At 39.8% G+C, this 20,469-nt stretch overlaps 1 protein-coding gene across 7 annotated transcripts in view; it reads right to left on the bottom strand.

Moving 5' to 3' along the window:
• The window catches only part of LOC149248810 (lipase-like), a 430,114-nt gene that overhangs the window by 187,218 nt on the left and 222,427 nt on the right, over nt 1–20,469 (bottom strand). For all 7 annotated transcript variants that reach the window (XM_089458552.1, XM_089458547.1, XM_089458549.1 and 4 more), the window contains one exon: nt 18,732–18,799. In XM_089458552.1, the coding sequence (XP_089314678.1) occupies nt 18,732–18,799 (68 nt within the window). The remainder of the gene's footprint in view (nt 1–18,731; nt 18,800–20,469) is intronic.

Below are 20,469 nucleotides of genomic sequence, written 5' to 3'. Positions count from 1 at the left end.
ATTGTGATTGGGAGATTGCAGTCTCCTTTCAAGTTGTAGCTTGATAAAGAACAAGTTGTAGCTTGTTGAGGTAGGAGCCTCTTGTGGGTGGTAGCCTGCAGAAAACTTTGTGGGAGTTGGAGCTTCCTTGGGGTAGAAGCCTCTTGTAGGTTGGAGCCTACAAAAATATGATGTAATTGGGAAGTAGAATCTTGCCTTCATATCACTTTCAGCCAAAAAATCGTGGTTTTACCTCTTATGGGTTTCCACTTATATCTGGTGTCTTCATGTGTTGTTTCTTGAATATTGTGTGAATACTCTTGAATTTTGAATAAATATATCTGCAAATATTTCTTTCTAGTAACTGCAAAAAGAAACCATTAATAATTGAGCATATATATGAGTTATGAGGCACATAGGAAGAAATTTAAGTTGGGCAAAAATTGAAGTTTAAAATTGCCGATTCACCCCCCCTCCCGTAATTTCCAAACATAAATATCAGTGAGATCAATGTCTCTTATATATAGGCTTCTCTGAAGGTTGATTGGTGTCCATGAGGCCCACTTGATCCTTCTTGTAGGCCAACTTGTTTGACAAGGTCTTGGAGGGTCTTTATGACACTTGAATTTACAAAAAAAAATCTTTACAAGATACAACATGCACAAAGGGGTCTTACATGTATGACAATGACTCTTTTGACTTCATAACTCTATGACAAACCTAGAAGCACTCAATGGGTGATTGACCTATAAATAAATTTATCTTGAGCATGAAACCCATGCATCAAGAATGACAATAATAACTTTATTTTTCTTTTTACATCAAATAAAATCATGATTACATTAGACATTATGAAGACCAAACCTAGTTACACATTTCAACAGCACAAGCAGGTTACAAGTTTACAGAAGTAGACAGTTTGTCAGAGGGAGTCACCTTTTGCCATTGATGTCAAAAGGGGGTACAAATCAAGAGAAGGAGATCAAGGCATGAAGTCAAGGGAAGTATTGATCATAGGGGGTTACGTGTGTTGCCAACAATGACAAAAGGGGAGACTGTTGAATGGTGTTGTCATTGACGCCAATGTTTGTTAATGAACGCTTTTAATATTTGTGTGGATTGTGTTTGTTGGAAGCTCCAATGGAAGGATGGCTGGAAACCCTGGCCCTAGGGTTTATATTCCCCAGACAATGGACATGCCCTACACTTGTTGGAGTTTTTTTGAAGTTGCAAGTCATTCAAATTGACTTCGAGATCATCATCATTGGATAGGCTTTGACGTGTCGATTCTGGTGGTATGTGGCATGTCACGAGCGCTCTCACTGATTCGAGTTATGCCTGTTTGAAAATGAAGCCCCCAAATTGTGGGCAAAACTCCAAAGAATAATGTTGTTGCAACCCTTCCTTGGCTAAAACAAGTATGTAAATAATGATGCGCTTCTCCAAATCATTCTTACAGCAAAAGGATATGTTTGGAGGGTTTTCCAAATATATTTTACATTCAAAATCAAATAAAGTGTTTTGGCACCAAAAGGCTTTGAATTTGAAAAAGGGCTTTTCTCCAATAATCAAATTGAAATTCAAACTTCAAAACTTTAATGAAGTTTCCCTCCTAAAATTTTTAATTCGGTTGCCCTCATATGAGACCCTCAAAAGTTATTTAAAGGCATCACATCCTCTAATGCAATGTGTTCAATTCCTAATATCTATCAACATTGCTCTGAAATGTTTCAGTTTTGTGGGTATCAAAGATCAAGCGAGAGGTCCTCTTTTGAGCAGCAAGGATCTGTGTTTATTGTATTTTAGCTTAGGGATTCGTTTGTTTTAGGCAAGGAGTTCCTTATCTATGTGATCTAAGGGACCAATGAAGATCATTTTGGTTCGAATCTCTCTAGTAAGGTTTCTATTTCTAGAATCGACTCCTAACAAGGGTGTATTTTGTTTTGATGGCATATTAGACCAGCAAGGGTTGTGATTTATTTGTATCTAGATCTATTGGCCAATGAAAGATTGATCATGTTTGATACATGACGTTTCTGCCTCGCTTCTAAACAAACTAAGCACTGAAGGAAGACTTATTCTGGAAATAATGATTTTAAATCACCTCTGTAGTTTGCGAAACTAAGGAACAACTAGGAATTGTGTGACTTTCTTGTCAAAATTATAAAAAGAATCTTCCAAGACCATATGAAGATTTTGGTTCGTATAGGATGACTATTGGAGAAATTGTTGATCTTTTTTTAAGGTTCGTTGATATTGTGGCCTTGGATTTTGGCAATTGCGATGCTCAAATTATCATTTGGAAAGTGAACCCTGTTGTAAGTTCATGATTGCACGGATGGAGTTGAAATTATATGCTGAGATAAGTTCGTATCTGGCCACAAATTCTTTTGACACCAATCGTGGGACCAACACCCGTCTCCATTTCGGTTATAATATAGTTAGTTTAGATGAATGCCACTACATGTTGTGTATCCCGATTGGCAAGGAAACAAAAATTGCAAAACCTCAAGTCATAGATTCGATGCACCCAGATAATTCAATATGATCTGACTCAGTGATTAGCATGACAGCCTTGGAAAAATTATTTACCTATTCCAAACCTTGATGAGGGTTCCAGTGGTGACACATAGGTTGTATGTGTTGCATTGCGAAGTGCCACAACGAAATTAAAACCGAGAAAGTAATGAATGCATGGGATACATCTATGTAAGTTTGAAATGTATGACCATTTGATTTCAAAAGGTTGAATTTTAAAATTATATCTTGCTACGATACATCAAAGGATCGATTTCAAAAAGGTATATTTTGTTACTATTGTCATTTTGTAGAATGATTTATCGAATTTGGTGTATTATCAAAAAGTGGTTATAAATGCACAATTTGTAGAATGCTTAACTCAATGTATAAGTGATATTGGGTTATTCAAGTCATTATAAGACCAATTTGAAATTTGGAAGAAGCTTGGCATTTGTGGCTCAAAGACGGATCTTGTTTAGGTGATTGATGACAATGTTTGTTAGTTGTGACAGTGACAATACGACACTAATGCTAGTTTGGTCGTTCATATTGAAAACCTAAGCAGTTAGGGTTTGAGACAACAAAGAGGGATTGCATGATCTTATTGCAACTGTTAAGACAGTGTAAGGTTGGGCACAAAACTGATTTATAGCATCTAGGTTTGTGCTCATGGGCACAAGTCAACAGTGAGAGTAGTGATAGTATTAAAGGATTATGATGCCAGAGCAGAGATAGAGCAGGTCATTGTGATTGTATCATTAACAAACATATCTACACGGCAAGTAGTGTTAGCCACAATTGTGAAGCTAGGGTTTCAACAGCAGAAGTTGAAGCATAACATTAGTATTGACAGCTAGGATTTGATGAGTAGATTGAGTAAAGTTGAGAAGTGAGGCTGCCAAGGTTTGACATTTGAGTTGGATGTGACAGTGACCTTGACGGTGACAGTAAGACAGGTGTGACAGTGTGTGTGGCAACAGTCTGAATTGTGGCAATAGTGGGCAACAGACAATGATAGCAACAACAATAGTGTACAACAATGGGCAGCAATCAGTGACAATAGTAGAGGTGGATGGTAGCAGCAGCAATGGTTGTTTGTAAGAGACAGGACCAAAGGCAGATTTGATTGACAGAGTTTGTGTTGAAATTCTCTTGTATTGCAATTTCTTTGTATTGCTTCAAAGCACAGGTGGATCCAATCTGAAAATTGTGAAACCTGGTCCGTCGGTTGATCAGGGTGGCAGGGTGGTGCAAGGCAGAAGAGTGGAGTCTCCTTCAGGTTGGAGCCTGAGAACACTTTGTTGATTTGTGGTAGCATCAGATGTGCTCTAAGTCTGAAATTTTGGAGGGAGGTTTAGACACATGTATTCTCCAATAACCAGAAATTGTTTTGTGAAATTCCAGCTGAAGACGGTTTTATTAAAATAATTAATTATTTTTAATGGGATCCTAAGTCTAATCTTAGGAAATTAAAATAACTAATGGGTATTAATCTAAACTATGGGTGAAACTTCTAGAAGAAGGCAAAGATCAAGTCAATATGATCCTAGCCATTGATTAGGATCTAATCTGGGTCGTTGATTGATCAACGAGAGAATTATAAGAGAAGGCTTGATGGGCACTTGGAGAACACACCATAGGCAGATACTCACTTACCCGAGTAAAATTGATTTTCTCACTGGTCGAAGTTCGGCAAGAGAAAATCAAATCAGAAGGAGAGTTGCAGGTGAGAAAGGAAGAGAGGGCATCAACCTCTTTCGAGAGTGCAAGACAGCAAGACGTAGAGCAGGTAGAGACAGTGAAGAAGCGGGTTGACACAAAAAGAGGCAGCCAAAAGCAGGTTGACATAGAAAGAGGTAGCGCAGAGGCAGGTTTACGCTGGAACTGCGTGGGCAGCTAGACGCTAGGCCAGCGTGGGGAAATTGACGCAGAGGGACACATAAGGATTCAGAGGGAAGAGGAGTACTTAGCCTGGATCAGAGATTTGTCAGGAAGCGTCTGTTCTCACTTTTGTTTTGTTGGTTGTAACTTGTACATGAGATTTTGCTAAAGAATAATAAAGAAACTCTCATCTGCTACACCAGTTTTCCCACATTGGGTTTTTCCGAGGACGATTGTCCAAAAATAATTGTCATTGTGATTGTATTTGTGCCAGTATTTTTTCTTTGCATTTACGTTCTGCAATATTTTAATTGTGAAGGCTGCAGTAGAATATATTTCGATATTTGTCGTAAGAACACTGTGAATAACTTATTTCTGAGATAATAAGTAGAAGAAATAATATTAATCACTACAATTGCATTTCTATTTAGAAATTTTCACACGCTTCACAGCGACAGGGTGGTGCTAGGGCAGATTGTAGCGTGCACAGGGTGTTGGAGCATCTATCCAGTAGCAGCTAGTAAACAGGGTTTTGGAGCATCCATCAGGTTGGAACCTGAAGACTAGGGCGTTGGAGCATCCTTCCAGTTGCAACTAGTAAACAGGGCGTAGGAGCATCCTACAGGTTGGAGCCTGTAAATCAGGGGGTTGGAGCCTCCTTCAGTTGGAGCTAAAAACTTGATGTAAATCTTTTGAAGACAAATATTAAGAAGCGTTTGGTGGTTTTTGTCTCAGAGGGGTTTCCACCTAAAAATCTCTATGTCTACTATCTCTATTGTTATGCATTGTTGAATGGTGTTGATGAATTTTTATGTTTATCTGTTGCTAATAACAATTAATGCTCTGTGAAGTTAAAAATATACTAATTGATAAGAAATATTGATTCACCTTCCTCTCAATATTTCTAACATAAATAATAAAATTGATGAATTGTCATCTAATTCTTTCTTGTCAGAGTATTTTCTACTCTATGTGCCAAGTGTTTGATGGAAGTTGAAGCAGTTGTTTGCAAACTATTTTTTGAAAATCCTCAAAGAAAAATTTTAAAATTTTATTTTTAGCTTTGGTACATTACACAAAAAGTCACGACTTTTCACCAAAAAATTGTCACGGCATTAAAAGTCGTCGGGTGTGCAAGGCCGCAACATTTCAAAAGCAAAATGGGTTTTTTTTGGTCATTTTGCTTTGTTGTTGTTGGAGAAGGAAGGGGAAGAGCTTGTTGTGGTTTTCAAGGAGGGATTGAGGGCCAAACAACCATTATCATCACCAACAAAGATTTTTTTGTGGATCAAAGATTCAAAATCATTTCCTAAATCAGCCAGACAAACTTCACTTCTTCCACTCACAGGTATGTTCTTAAATACCCCCATTTTAATGATTTTTTCCATACATTTAGGCCTATGCTTGCTTGTTTCTTTTTATAACCAACATTTTCCTTCTTTTTTTGTCATTTGTTATGATTTTTATGCCCATGAACCAATGCAAGGGTTTTCTCCATATTTAAACAAGCAACTTGATTTTTTATTTTAACTTTTTTATGGACCCTCTTATTGCCATTTTTCATTGCAAATAGTGTAATTTAAATTTGTAAAATTTTGATTTTTTAAATGACGTTGTTATTTTTTGTGTAGTTGGGGTTTAATGCCATCTTTTTGTCCTTTTAGTGCCCTAGGACTGAATTTACGCTGTTAGTAAACATTTCCACTACAAATATGCCAAAGCCCTTGGATCCATTTTGGCAGTATGGGGAACCTAAAGGTGGGGCAAATCGATAAATACTGAACTGTAAATTGTGTGGGGCCAACATGAAAGGAGGGATTTGTCGATTGAAATACCATCTGGCTAAAATCCCTAGACATGATGTTGGGCTTTATTCTACATCTAGCTCGAAGCTTATGAGAGCTGCACATGATGCAATTTATCAAAAGGAAAAAAAGAAAAAAGAGGCAACTACAAACAAGGCCGAACATGCAAGCATATATTCAAGGATACCTAGCTCTGAGACTATGCCCGAGGGTAGTGGGAGGGGCTCCACAACTTCACCTACTAAGAGGTCATCATTTTTTGTTCCATGAATCAAAGCATAACCTTCAATAAAGTCAGTGATAAAAAAAGAGAGAAGCAAGAAACAAACAAGGTTATGGGGAGGTGTCTTTTCTGGAGTGACTTACCTCTTAGCATCACAAAAAACAATCCATTTTAGTAGGAAATGTTTGATGCTATTGTTGTTGTGGGCCCAAGGTACAAAAGTGCCACATATGAGGAGTTGCAGGGGCCAATCCTTGAAGCAAAAAAGAAGGATATAAACTCTAGATTGGAGGAGTTTAAGCAATCATGGGAGGCCTCTAGATGCACAATGATGTCTACTAGCTAGACAGATAGGAAGGGTAGGACCCTTCTAAATTTCTTGGTACATTGTCCAAGAGGTACCATGTTTATTAAATCAATGGATGCATCAACACATATAAAAGATGCAACATTGATATGTGAATTGTTAGATGGTTAGTCCAGGAGATTGGCTTGGATAATGTGGTGCAAATCATAACAGATAATGAAACTAATTATGTGGCTGCTAGTAGGATGCTTATGGACATGCACCGCTCATTGTTCTGGACTCCGTGCATTGCCTAATGTATCGATTTGATGCTTGAGGATATGGTGGAACTCTCAATCAAGGAGATGATTGATATGGCTAGGAGAATCTCAAGTTCATACATAACCATGCTTTTGTTCTTAGCCTCATGAATATAAATGCCAGAAATAGGGAGTTGCGGCGTCCTGCAATCACACGTTTTGCCACCAACTTCATTACTCTTCAGTCTTTGCTTCAATGTCAGTTTGAGTTGAAGCAAATGTTTGTTTGTGATGAGTGGTGTGATTGTAGATACAACAAGAGACAAGATGGGAGAGCCATTGCAAAATTGCTATACACTGACTCCTTTTGGTGAGTAGAAGTCTACTTAGTTAGTAAAGGTTCTCAGATAGCTAAGGTTCTCAAATAGCTAGCTACTAGTTTCTTTTTTTTTCATTGTACATATAACTCATGATGATGAGATACATTTATATATTGTGAAAATTCTATCACTGCAGCAACTGATTTACTTTTCCTACTTATTCCACAATAAGTTATTTATGAAATTACTTCAATAAACATTAAAATAAATATTATTGCAAATATTACACCGTACTAAAGAAACAAAAATATGCACAAGAATCAACACATTGACACAGTTATTTTGGACAACAGTCCTCGGAAAAACCCAATGTGGGAAAACCAGTGCAGCAACGGAGGCTTTTATTATTTAGCAATTCTTCAGTACAATCGGGTGCCAAACTGGCTTGCCCAAAGAAAGAAAAAAATCTCCAACACTTCTCCCAATCCCAGCATCAACCCGGCTGACCTCTACATGGCTCTCAGACCCTCTGCGTCAGCCCTGGGCCTCTTTGCGTCACCCATGCAGGCCCAGTTAATGACTGCGCAGTATCCTGCTACCTCTGCATCTACCTCTCCTGCCTCAGTGCTGATCTCTAGTGGTTGATCCCGTCTCTCTGTTCCGTACTTGATGCCTCCTGATTGCTCACCAGACTACTAGTTCAATTTCTCAGCTAACCCCGATCCAGAAATTGAACTGACTGGTCTCCCTTAGTATGTTCTCCAAGTGACCCTCAAGCCTCCTCTTATACTTTTCTCGTTGACAAATCAACGACCGAGATTAAGTCCCTAATCAACAACTAAGATTAGATCTAGCTTGATCCATGACTTTTGGACCATTCTAACACAGTTTTATATTAATTCACATTAATATTTTATTTTCCCTAAGTTCAGACTTAGGGACTTCATTAAAAATATTAATTATTTTAATATCTCCCAAATTGTTTAAAATCTGCCCAAACCCTTTCTGGGTATTGGAGATCTCATGTGCCTTAGCCTCTCCACCAATTTCCGTGGCAAGAGCACATCTGATGCTACCTCAAATCAACACTCCCTCTTAGCGAGGATTGTGCTCTAACAATACTCCTCACTGAGCATCACCCTGATCATCCGGCATTGGTCCCTGTGCTGATGCTAGGCCTGCTGCCCAACATCCTCTGCACTATTGCATCCTGTACTGTTGCCCATGGCTCTGTCACTACCACTACTACATCTGTATGACAACTCCCTCTGCATTTGTGCTGTTGCTAGTCCTTTCTCCCAACACTACATCCGCACTGCAACTCCATCTTCATCTATGCTGCTATCACTCCCATTTCTGCTTCTGAAACGGATTCTTCACCATCCCCATCTTTTCCTTGAAGTAGTCAAACTTTGTCCTTCCAAGGGCCTTGGTGAGGATGTCCGCCACCTGTTCTTTTATAGGAGTGTAGCTCCACTGTACAGCTCCTCGTTAGACATAGTCTCTGACAAAGTGACATGGGATATCAATATGCTTCGACCTATCATGAAACACTGGATTCTCAGAGAGCTTGATGCAACTCTAATTGTCGCACATGATCCTGGCCGCCTCCATATTCTTTCTAAATAGGCTCACCAGCAGTTTTCTAAGCCATATGGCCTGACACAAAGTTGTGCTTACTGCCATATATTCTGCCACAAATGAGCTTAGAGCCACAGACTTTTGTTTTCTACTGCACCAGGAGGTCATTCATGATCCAATGTTGAAACAGTACCCAGAGGTACTTTTCTGATCCACTGAACTTCCTACCTAATCTGCATTAGTAAATCCACTCAAACTGATAACCTCACCTTTAGTGTACAAGAGCCCATAATCAGTTGTTCCCTGTAAATACCTAAGAACGTGTTTGGTTGTTGCCTAGTGTGCCCTCTTTGGTTCCACCATGAACTGACTGAGGGTGTTTACAGCGTAGCAAATGTCTGGCCTGGTATTGACCAGATACATCAGGGACCCTATGAGTTGCCTGTATAGGTTGGGATCGACATCCTTGTCTTCTGATGCATCAATCTTTTTCCAATTGGTGATCATTGGCATAGCCATAGGTCTATAGTCCTCCATCCAGAATCTTTTCAGGATTTCTGTAGCATACCTCCCTTGCCCAAGGAAGATTTCTCCCTTCTATTGCCAAACTTCCAACCCTAGGAAGTAGTGCATTCGTCCCAAATCCTTCACATCGAATTTTGTGGCTAGATTCTTCTTGCAGCCCCCAATGAGTCTGGATGATCCTATCAGAAAGAGATCATCCACATACAATACTAAGATTAGTGACTCGTTCTCTACAACCAAATAGTAGAGATTCAGATCCGTGTCATCTTGACAAATCCCATCCTCTGCAAGTAGCCATCTATTCGACCATACCATGCTCTTGGTGCCTGTTTCAGCCCATACAAGGCTTTCTTCAATCTGCATACATGAGACTTCTTCTTATGAGTTTCAAAGCCCTCTGGTTGTTCAATGTATACCTCCTCTTCTATTATCCTGTTCAGAAATTTCGTTTTGACATCCATCTGATGGATCTCCCATCCCATCTGGGCTGCAAGAGATATCACGCTCCTAATAGATGTATACCTGGCTACCAGGGCGAAGGTCTCCTCATAGTCAATCCCTTCTTTTTTAGCATACCCCTTAGCCACAAACCTGGCCTTGTATTTCTCAACACTGTCGTCTGCAGCGTATTTGATCTTATAGATCCATCTTGAACCTACCACTGATTTGTCTTGAGGCCTTGGCACCACCTCCCAGACATCGTTTACCATTATGGAGTTGTATTCCTCTACCATCGCATCTAGCCAAACCTGATGTTGAGCTGCCTACTTGAAATTGGCAGGCTCTCCATCCAGAGCTACTAATGCCTGATATCTATCGGGTTGTTTTCGCTCCCTCTTATTGTTTCTTAGCGCACCGATGAAGTCCTCTGCATCTCGTAGAATCTGACGAAGTTCCCTGCTAGTTCTTCCTCTGCCAACAGGTGCTTCTGTTCGCTCCTCCTCCTCATCCTGAGAATCTTCTTAACCTGAGGAAGAATTCTTTACTTCTGTTGGTTGAAGAGGCTTAACCAATGGCTCCTCTTTCGACTGCTCCTTGAAAGGCATCTCGCGAGATCTTCTGAAAGCCCCGTCCTCCATGAACTTTACATCTCATCGTACTACCACCTTCCTGCTCCCTAGAAGATAGATTATGTATGCCTTAGCGTTCTCGCTATATCCCACCAGATATCCCTTTTCCGCAGTCTAATCCAACTTCTTTCTCTTTTCTTCGGGTATGCGGCAATATGCTAAACTCCCAAATATCTTGAAATCACTGACTTCATGTGTCTTCCCTGTGAAGACTTTCTCTGGAGTAATCTTGCCCAATGCTCAATGAGGAGTCCTGTTCTGAACATAGACTGTTGTGTTGCATGATTCCGCCCACAGGAATTTTGGCATATCCTGATCATACATCATGGCCCTAGCTGCTTCTACAATAGTCCTATTCTTTCTTTCTGCTACCCCATTCTGCTTCAGATTGTAGGGAGTTGTCCACTCTCTTCTAATGCCCTCCTTCGTGCAAAAATCAGTGAAGTCCTTGTCGACATATTCTCCACCATTATCTGAGCGCAAAACTTTTATTTTCTTCCCAGTCAGATTCTCCACCAGAGCCTTGAACTCCTTGAATCGACAAAAAACCTCATCCTTAGTTTTCAGAAAATAAATCCAAGTTTTCCTTGAGTGGTCATCAATGAAGGTAAGGAAATACTTGGCACCACTGAGAGCTTTGACGGACATAGGTCCGCAGATATCTAAGTGTATCAATCCTAGTACACTCTTGGCCCTGTGTTTGCTCCTAGGAAATGTTGCCTTGGCATACTTTCCTAGAGCACATCCCCTGCATACATCATCTCATTCCGTACTCAAATCTGGAACTCCTGTTACAGTGCTCCTGAGAATTCTTAGAGCTCCATGGTGCAAGTGACCCATTCTTTTGTGCCATAGTTCGTTCAAGTCCTTGTCTCCATGACTGCCTATTAGTGCCATTGGTGATTCTAGTTGTAATCTATACAACCAATTACTTTTGATCCCGATCTTCACTTTCTTTTTCCAGCTCGAGTGTTTGACGTATACCTTCTCCTTGATGAAGTAGATGTCATAGCCCTTGCCTTGTAGTTGTGACACAGAAAGCAAGTTCATCCCCAATCCTGGTACATGTAGCACAGAACCGTTCTCCCGATTCTGTCTGAAAGACTATGGTACCCTTCCCTACTGGAGTACACTTTGCCTTGTTCCCCATGGTGATCTGAAAGTTCATCTTCTCTTCTCAATATCCTGAGAAACACTCCCTAATTCCCGTCAAATGCCACAAGGCTCCACTGTCTATATACCATGGTTCTGATGATGCAGCGCTAGTCATACACGCCACTTCTTCTTCCAACCTGGAAGCTAACATAGAGAAATCAAAATCTCTTTCTCTTGTGCAATCTTCTGAAAATCTGTGTGAGTCCCCTGACGTGGATGCCTCTACATCGTGGTCTCGACTCATAACTGATTTTCCCTTCCTGTCTCTGATTACTCCCTCTGATACCATGTGAAAATTCTATCACTACAACAATTGATTTACTTTTCCTACTTATTCCAAAGTAATTTATTTATGAAATTACTTCAATAAACATTAAAATAAATACTGCTGCAGATATCACATCGTACTACAGAAACAAACATATGCACAAGAATCAACACATTGACACAGTTATTTTGGACAACAGTCCCCAGAAAAACCCAATGTGGGAAAACTGGTGTAGCAAGGGAGGTTTTTATTATTCAGCAATTCTTCAGTACAACCAGGTGCCAAACTGGCTTACCCATAGAGAAAAAAATTCTCCATCAACTTTCCCAATCCGAGCATCAGCCTCGCTGACCTCTGCGTGGCTCTCAGACTCTCTGCATCAGTCGTTGCTTGACTGTGTCAGCCTTGGGCCTCTTTGCGTCACCCACGCAGGCCCAGTTAATGACTGCGCAGTCTCCTACTGCCTCTGCGTTTGCCTGAAATGCTCTGCGTCTGCCTCTCCTGCCTCAGTGTTGATCTCTAGTGGTTGATCTCGTCTCTCTGTTCCGTACCTGTTGCCTCCTGACTACTCACCAGACCACTAGTTCAATTTCTCAGCTAACCCCGCTCCAGAAATTGAACTGATTGGTCTCCCTCAGTATGTTCTCCAAGTGACCCTCAAGCCTCCTCTTATACTTTTCTCGTTGACAGATCAACGGTCGAGATTAAGTCCCTAATTAACGACTAAGATTAGATCTGGCTTGATCCATGACTTTTGGACCATTCTAACACAGTTTTATATTAATTCACATTAATTTTATTTTCCCTAAGTTTAGACTTAGGGACTTCATTAAAAATATTAATTATTTTAATATCTCCCAAACTGTTTAGAATCTGCCCAAACCCTTTCTAGGAATTGGAGATCTCATGTGCCTTAGCCTCTCCACCAATTTTCATGGCAAGAGCACATCCGATGCTACCTCAAATCAACACTCCCTCTTAGCGAGGATTGTGCTCTAGCAATACTCCTCACTGAGCATCACCCTGATCATCCGGCATTGGTCCCTGTGCTGATGCTAGGCCTGCTGCCCATCATCCTTTGCACTGCTGCATCCTGTACTATTGCCCATGGCTCTATCACTACCACTATTGCATCTATATGACAACTCCCTTTGCATTTGTGTTGTTGTTGGTCCTTTCTCCTAACACTGCATCCGCACTGCAACTCCCTCTTCATCCGTGCTGCTATCACTCCCATTTCTGCTTCTAAAACGGATTCTTCACCATCCCCATCTTTTCCCTAAAGTAGTCAAACTTTGTCCTTCCAAGGGCCTTGGTGAGGATGTCCGCCACCTGTTCTTTTGTAGGAGTGTAGCTCCACTGTACAGCTCCTCGTTAGACATAGTCTCTAACAAAGTGACACTGGATATCAATATGCTTCGACCTGTCATGAAACATTGGGTTCTCAGAGAGCTTGATGCAACTCTGATTGTCGCACATGATCCTCGCCGCCTCCATATTCTTTCTGAATAGGCTTACCAACAGTTTTCTAAGCCATATGGCCTCACACAACGCTATGCTTGCTGCCATATATTCTGCCTCAGATGAGCTCAAAGCCACAGACTTTTGTTTCCTACTGCACCAGGAGGTCATTCATGAACCAATCCACTGAACTTCATGCCCAATCTGCAACAGTAAATCCACTCAAATTGATATCCTCACCTTTAGTGTACAAGGGCCCATAATCGGCTGTTCCCTGTAAATACCTAAGAACGTGTTTGGCTGCTGTGTGCCCTCTTTGGTTCCACCATGAACTGACTAAGGGTGTTTACAGTGTAGCAAATGTATGGCCTGGTATTGACCAGATACATCAGGGACACTATGAGTTGCCTGTATAGGGTGGGATCGACATCCTTGTCTTCTTATGCATCAATATTCTTCTAGTTGGTGATCATTGGCGTAGCCATAGGTCTACAGTCTTCCATCCCGAATCTTTTCAGGATTTCTGTAGCATACCTCCCTTGCCCAAGGAAGATTTCTCCCTTCTATTGCCAAACTTCCAACCCTAGGAAGTAGTGCATTCGTCCCAAATCCTTCATATCGAATTCTGTGGCTAGATTCTTCTTGCAATCCCCAATGAGTCTGGATGATCCTGTCAAAAAGAGATCATCCACGTACAGTACTAAGATTAGCGAGTCGTTCTCTACAACCAGATAGTAGAGATTCGAATCCGTGTCACTCTTGACAAATCCCATCTTTTGCAAGTAGCCATCTATTCGACCATACCATGCTCTCGGTGCCTGTTTCAACCCATACAAGGCTTTCTTCAATCTGCATACATGAGACTTCTTTTCATGAGTTTCAAAGACCTCTGGTTGTTCAATGTATACCTCCTCTTCTATTACCCCGTTCAGAAATGTCGTTTTGACATCCATCTAATGGATCTCCCATCCCATCTGGGCTGCAAGAGATATCATGCTCCTAATAGATGTATACCTGGCTACCGTGGCGCAGGTCTCCTCATAGTCAATCCCTTCTTTTTGAGCATACCCCTTAGCCACAAACCTGGCCTTGTATTTCTCAACACTATCGTCCGCAGCGTATTTGATCTTGTAGATCCATCTTGAAACTACCACTGAATTTTCTTGAGGCCTTGGCACCACCTCCATGACATCATTTACCATTATGGAGTTGTATTCCTCTACCATCACATCTAGCCAAAACTAATGTTGAGCTGCCTCCTTGAAATTGGCAAGCTCTTCATCCTAAGATACTAATGCCTGATATCTATCTGGTTGTTTTCGCTCCCTCTTATTGTTTCTTAGCACACCGATGAAGTCCTCTGCATCTCGCAAAATCTGAAGAAGTTCCCTGCTAGTTCTTCCTCTGCCAGTAGGTGCTTCTGTTCGCTCCTCCTCATCCTGAGAATCTTCTTGTCCCGAGGAAGAATTCTTTACTTCTGTTGGTTGAAGAGGTTTAACCAATGGCTCCTCTTTCAACTACTCCTCGAAAGGAATCTTGCTAGATCTTCTAAAAGCCCTGTCCTCCATGAACTTTACATCTCATCGTACTACTAGCGTTCTCTCTATATCCCACTAGATATCCCTTTTCCGCAGTCTGATCCAGCTTCTTCCTCTTTTCTTCGGGTATGCGGCAATATGCTAAACTCCCAAATATCCTGAAATCACTACTTCATTTGTCTTCCCTTTGAAGACTTTCTCTGGAGTAATCTCGCCCAATGCTCAATGAGGAGACTTGTTCTGAACATAAACTGCTGTGTTGCATGATTCTGCCCACAGGAATTTTGGCATATCCTGATCATACATCATGGCCCTAGCTGCTTCTACAATAGTCTTGTTCTTTCTTTCTGCTACCCCATTTTGCTCCGGATTGTAGGGAGTTGTCCACTCTCTTCTGATGCTCTCCTTCGCGCAAAAATCAGTGAAGTCCTTGTCGACATATTCTCCACCATTATCTGAGTGCAAAACTTTTATTTTCTTCCTAGTCAGATTCTCCACCAGAGCCTTGAACTCCTTGAATCGACAGAAAACCTCATCCTTGGTTTTCAAAAAATAAATCCAAGTTTTCCTTGAGTGGTCATCAATGAAGGTAAGGAAATACTCGGCACCACTGAGAGCTTTGATGAACATAGGTCCACAGATATCTGAGTGTATCAATCCTAGTACACTCTTGGCCCTGTGTTTGCTCCTAGGAAATGTTGTGTTGGCATACTTTCCTAGAGCACATCCCCTGCATACATCATCTCATTCCGTATTCAAATCCGGAACTCCTGTTACAATGCTCCTGAGAATTCACAGAGCTCCATGGTGCAAGTGACCCATTATTTTGTGCCGTAGTTCGTTCAAGTCCTTGTCTCCATGACTGCCTATTAGTGCCATTGGTGATTCTAGTTGTAATCTATACAACCGATTACTTTTGATCTCGATCTACACTTTCTTTTTCTAGCTCGACTGTTTGACGTATACCTTCTCCTTGATGAATTAGATGTCATAGCCCTTGCCTTGTAGTTGTGACACAGAAAATAAGTTCATCGCCAATCCTGGTACATGCAACACATTTGTAGCACAGAACCATTCTCCTGATTCTGTTTGAAAGACTATGGTACCCTTCCCTACTGGAGCACACTTTGCCTTGTTCCCCATGGTGATCTGAAAGTTCATCTTCTCTTCTCGATATTCTGAGTAACACTCCCTAATCATCGTCATATGCCACAAGGCTCCACTGTCTATATGCCATGGTTCTGATGATGCAGCACTAGTTATACACACCACTTCTTCCAGCCTGGAAGCTAACATAGAGAAATCAAAATCTCTTTCTCTTGTGCAGTCTTCTGAAAATCTGTGTGAGTCCCCTGATGTGGATGCCTCTACATCGTGGTCTCGACCCATAACTGATTTTCCCTTCCTGTCTCTGATTACTCCCTCTAATACCATGTGAAAATTCTATCACTACAGCAACTGATTTACTTTTCCTACTTATTCCAGAGTAATTTATTTATGAAATTACTTCAATAAACATTAAAATAAATATTGCTGCAAATATCACACTGTAATACAGAAACAAACATATGCACAAGAATCAACACATTGACACAGTTATTTTGGACAACAGTCCCCAGAAAAAACCCAGTGTGGGGTGCAGCAAGGGAGGCTTTTATTATTCAGCAATTCTTCAGTACAACCAGGTCCCAAATTGGCTTACCCACAGAGAGAAAAAAGTTCTCCATCACTTCTCCCAATCCCAGCATCAGTCTGGCTGACCTCTGCGTGCCTCTCAGACTCTTTGCATCAACCGCTGCTTGACTGTGTCAGCCTTGGGCCTCTCTGCGTCACCCACGCAGGCCCAGTTAATGACTGCGCAGTCTCCTGCTGCCTCTGCGTCTGCCTGAAATGCCCTGCGTCTGCCTCTCCTGCCTTAGTGTTGATCTCTAGTGGTTGATCCTGTCTCTTTGTTCCGTACTTGTTGCCTCCTGACTACTCACCAAACCACTAGTTCAATTTCTCAGCTAACCCCGCTCCAGAAATTGAACTGACTAGTCTCCCTCAGTATGTTCTCCAAGTGACCCTCAAGCCTCCTCTAATACTTTTCTCGTTGACAAATCAACAGCCGAGATTAACTCCCTAATCAACAACTAAGATTAGATCTGACTTGATCCATGACTTTTGGACCATTCTAACACAGTTTTATATTAATTCACATTAATATTTTATTTTCCCTAAGTTTAGACTTGGGGACTTATTAAAAATATTAATTATTTTAATATCCCCCAAACTGTTTAGAATCTGCCCAAACCCTTTCTGGGTATTGGATATCTCATGTGCCTTAGCCTCTCCACCAATTTTCGTGGCAAAAGCACATCTGATGCTACCTCAAATCAACATATATGTGATGCAATTTTGTATTGGTTATCTACATTTGAGTCCTTGATTGGACAATTATCAGAAATCAGCAGGATTTAGTAGCGCCTTTGATGTATCACTTTTATTTGACATCCACTACATCATATATATCAGTGCTTTCTTTATATTTATGTGCAAATGTGTTTATTTGATGTTGTTATTGCTTTATATGTTTAAAAATCTGAAAATAAAATGAATATGTTTTGCATGTTTGCCACGGTTTTCCAATTTTTCCGCCGATTTTTCTGAAACGATGTTTCCAAGGCCCTCATCAATTTTGCAACATTGAGCTAAAGTATGGCATGGTAAGAGCAGAAAATGCATTGTAGCTTGACATTAGCATGGAGCATAAATGCTTAATTTAATATGCTTCAGGAATTATGAGATAAGATATACATAAAAATCGCCGACTCTTCCGAAACGATGTTTCCAAGGCCCTCGTCAATTTTTCAACATTGGGCTAAAGTATGGCATGGTAAGAGCAGAAAATGCATTGTAGCTTGACATTAGCATGGAGCATAAATGCTTAATTTAATATGCTTCAGGAATTATGAGATAAGATATACATAAAAATCAATCAATTAAAACTTTTCTTTTTTATAATATATTTTATATTCCATATGAAGAATATACATGTTTCAGTCCTCAAGGGACTCTCAAACAACAAGGCTTGAAGCCACTACAAGGATATACTCATTATGAGCTCAACATGTCATATGCAGGAACTTAATCCAGGTAGAGAAAATAATAACAGTTCTCCCAACCACCCAAGCTACATCCAATTGACTATCGATACAAATTTATAAGAATGAAAGATGATTTCCATTGGGATAGGTCCCAACAATAAATATAACCAAAGGTGCTTCTTAATGAAAAGTCGTGACTTTTTTAGTCATACATATTATTTTACCATTATTATTATTATTTATCTTTATTTTACTTTTTATTTTATTTATATATGTTAGCTTAGACTTTATGTATATATCACTTTCCATAAGATAAACAAGAAAAAAAACTTTACACCCCGCCTTTCCCACAAGTTCTAGACAACCGATGTTCATCTCACATGTTCAACAAAAGCAAATAGAAAATTAATATCATTCTAAATTTGGGAAAATAAAAAGAGAGCATTTAATAACAAGTTATTATTCCAATTTGGAGATAAAAAATGAGCTCACATATAACAATATTGTCCAAATAGGTAATGCCCCTGTAAATGCAACAAAAATGATTTATTTGGGAGACAAGATGTTGCTAGACTGGCTACCATTCATCTCTATTCTGTCATTGCATTTTAAAGTCTTAAAGCATATGACCATTGATAAAATGTGGAATGTAGCTACACTGGCTACCATACATCTGTGTTCTGTCCTTGTAGTTTAAAATTCTTAATGCATATGAATGTTGCTAATGATTTAAAAGTCCCAACTGGGATGGCTCATAAACTGCAAATTGTTACCTGTTCTCTTGTGTACCCCTAAATGCAATGACAATGGCCCCAAGGTCTTCTGCTACACCCACAAATGCCTGCAAAATTCAGTCAAACCTTACGTTTAATATACAGGATGTATTGAAGTTTTATTTTCTAGTTCCCTGGAATCTGTGAAAGAATCGGAGATGGATAAGATTAACTTTTGAAATGTGTATCAGATAAAAAGAACCTAGTTCAGCTGACTGACAGGCAAATAAAATATCTGAAAATTACTACAGTCATTTTGCCACAGATAATACCTATATTGCAGTGCAGTGAGGTAAGTGTTACAAATATACAGTCTTACACCTGAATGCACATCTCCAACCGCAGAGAAGAAGACTAAAGTAAAATTATAAATGAGGAATTGACACATATAAATTAGTGGCCTGCCAAAACACTGCAAAATTATACGTTGTTTGATTGAAATAGGTCCTGTGTTTTTAGTTTGCAGAGTTCATGAAGTCAATGTGTAAGCACATAAAAATCATGCCAAGATCTGAGATAAGGACAGTGGGACTAGTTGTGGAACATGCATGGACAATGAAACTAATTTCTTTTAGAAAATGGGTCTCTCTAAGTCTATAAAGAATCCCCCTTCGAAATTAGAGACATCATCACCTGTGCAAATATTAGATGAATATTGATGATCATTACCCGAGCATCACATGAACTTCTCATAATTAGAATATTGAATGTGCTTCTTCTCTTCAAGGTTGTTATTGCATCATTTTCCTCATCCTTGCATGTAAAAAGGTGCATACCTACATGCTTAGTCACCTGGTTTGAGTTCATGTTCAACTTCGACGAACTTAAAATTCGGCAAAAGTTTGACATTCTAAATTTCGATCACAAAATTCGGCTTTAAAATATATATAATAATATTCATTCAATATAAGTAAATAACAAAAATAAAATACATATGATATAGAAAATATATAAATATGGTAAATCAGTTCATTTATTAGCCTAATCAATTCATTTTTGAGTCCACATTCAATTCAATGTAAAATTCCACATACAAGAACGAATATATTCGAATTATCTTGAAGTTTGCGAACTTCAAACTTGAAGCTTCAAGTTCATGAAGCCCAGTGACTTAGCCTACATGTTGGAGTAATCATTTATAGGTGAAGATATCAGTTCACAAACAAGTGTTGGGTCATTTGTAAAAGCAAGTATTGAAAGTATTGAGTCACAAGTAAAAATTAAAATCAAGTGTTGGAAGTTTGTGGTTGACTATAACATACTGTTAGATTATAATAACAAACAATTGGGCTCAAAGAACCACATTGGATGAAAAATTAGATAAGCCAACAAGAGAAAAGGGAGGCATTCCTCATAAGGACAATGTTTGTTGGTCCCCATTGGGGATGCTAATCAAACAAGCTCCACATTCCCAGAGCTTCCCAGAGTCCAGTAAAACTATAGTAGCATATTGTGGCACATTGGTTGGGAGGATGTCAAAGGGAAGTAGTATATCCTTCTCAGTTCCTCAATTTATCATTCTAATTTTTCTTATTTTGTATAACCACTAATGTGTCTTAGTTGTGCTTTTGGGAATCATTTATGAAGCTAGCCTCTTCTTGTAATATGTCTTGTTGCCACATAATCTGGCAGGGCCCTAGGAGGGAACCTATGTGACAACAACTAGACCAAATGACAACAATGGGACAAAGACCCACTGCCACCTCAATTAATGTCCCCTGCTCCTTACGGACTTTCA

Source organism: Pinus tabuliformis, chromosome 7, assembly GCF_031772625.1.
Source record: "Pinus tabuliformis cultivar Carrire ecotype Pingquan chromosome 7, CPIR1, whole genome shotgun sequence".
Lineage (NCBI taxonomy): Eukaryota > Viridiplantae > Streptophyta > Pinopsida > Pinales > Pinaceae > Pinus > Pinus tabuliformis.
This window is presented reverse-complemented; position numbering and strand designations above follow the sequence as displayed.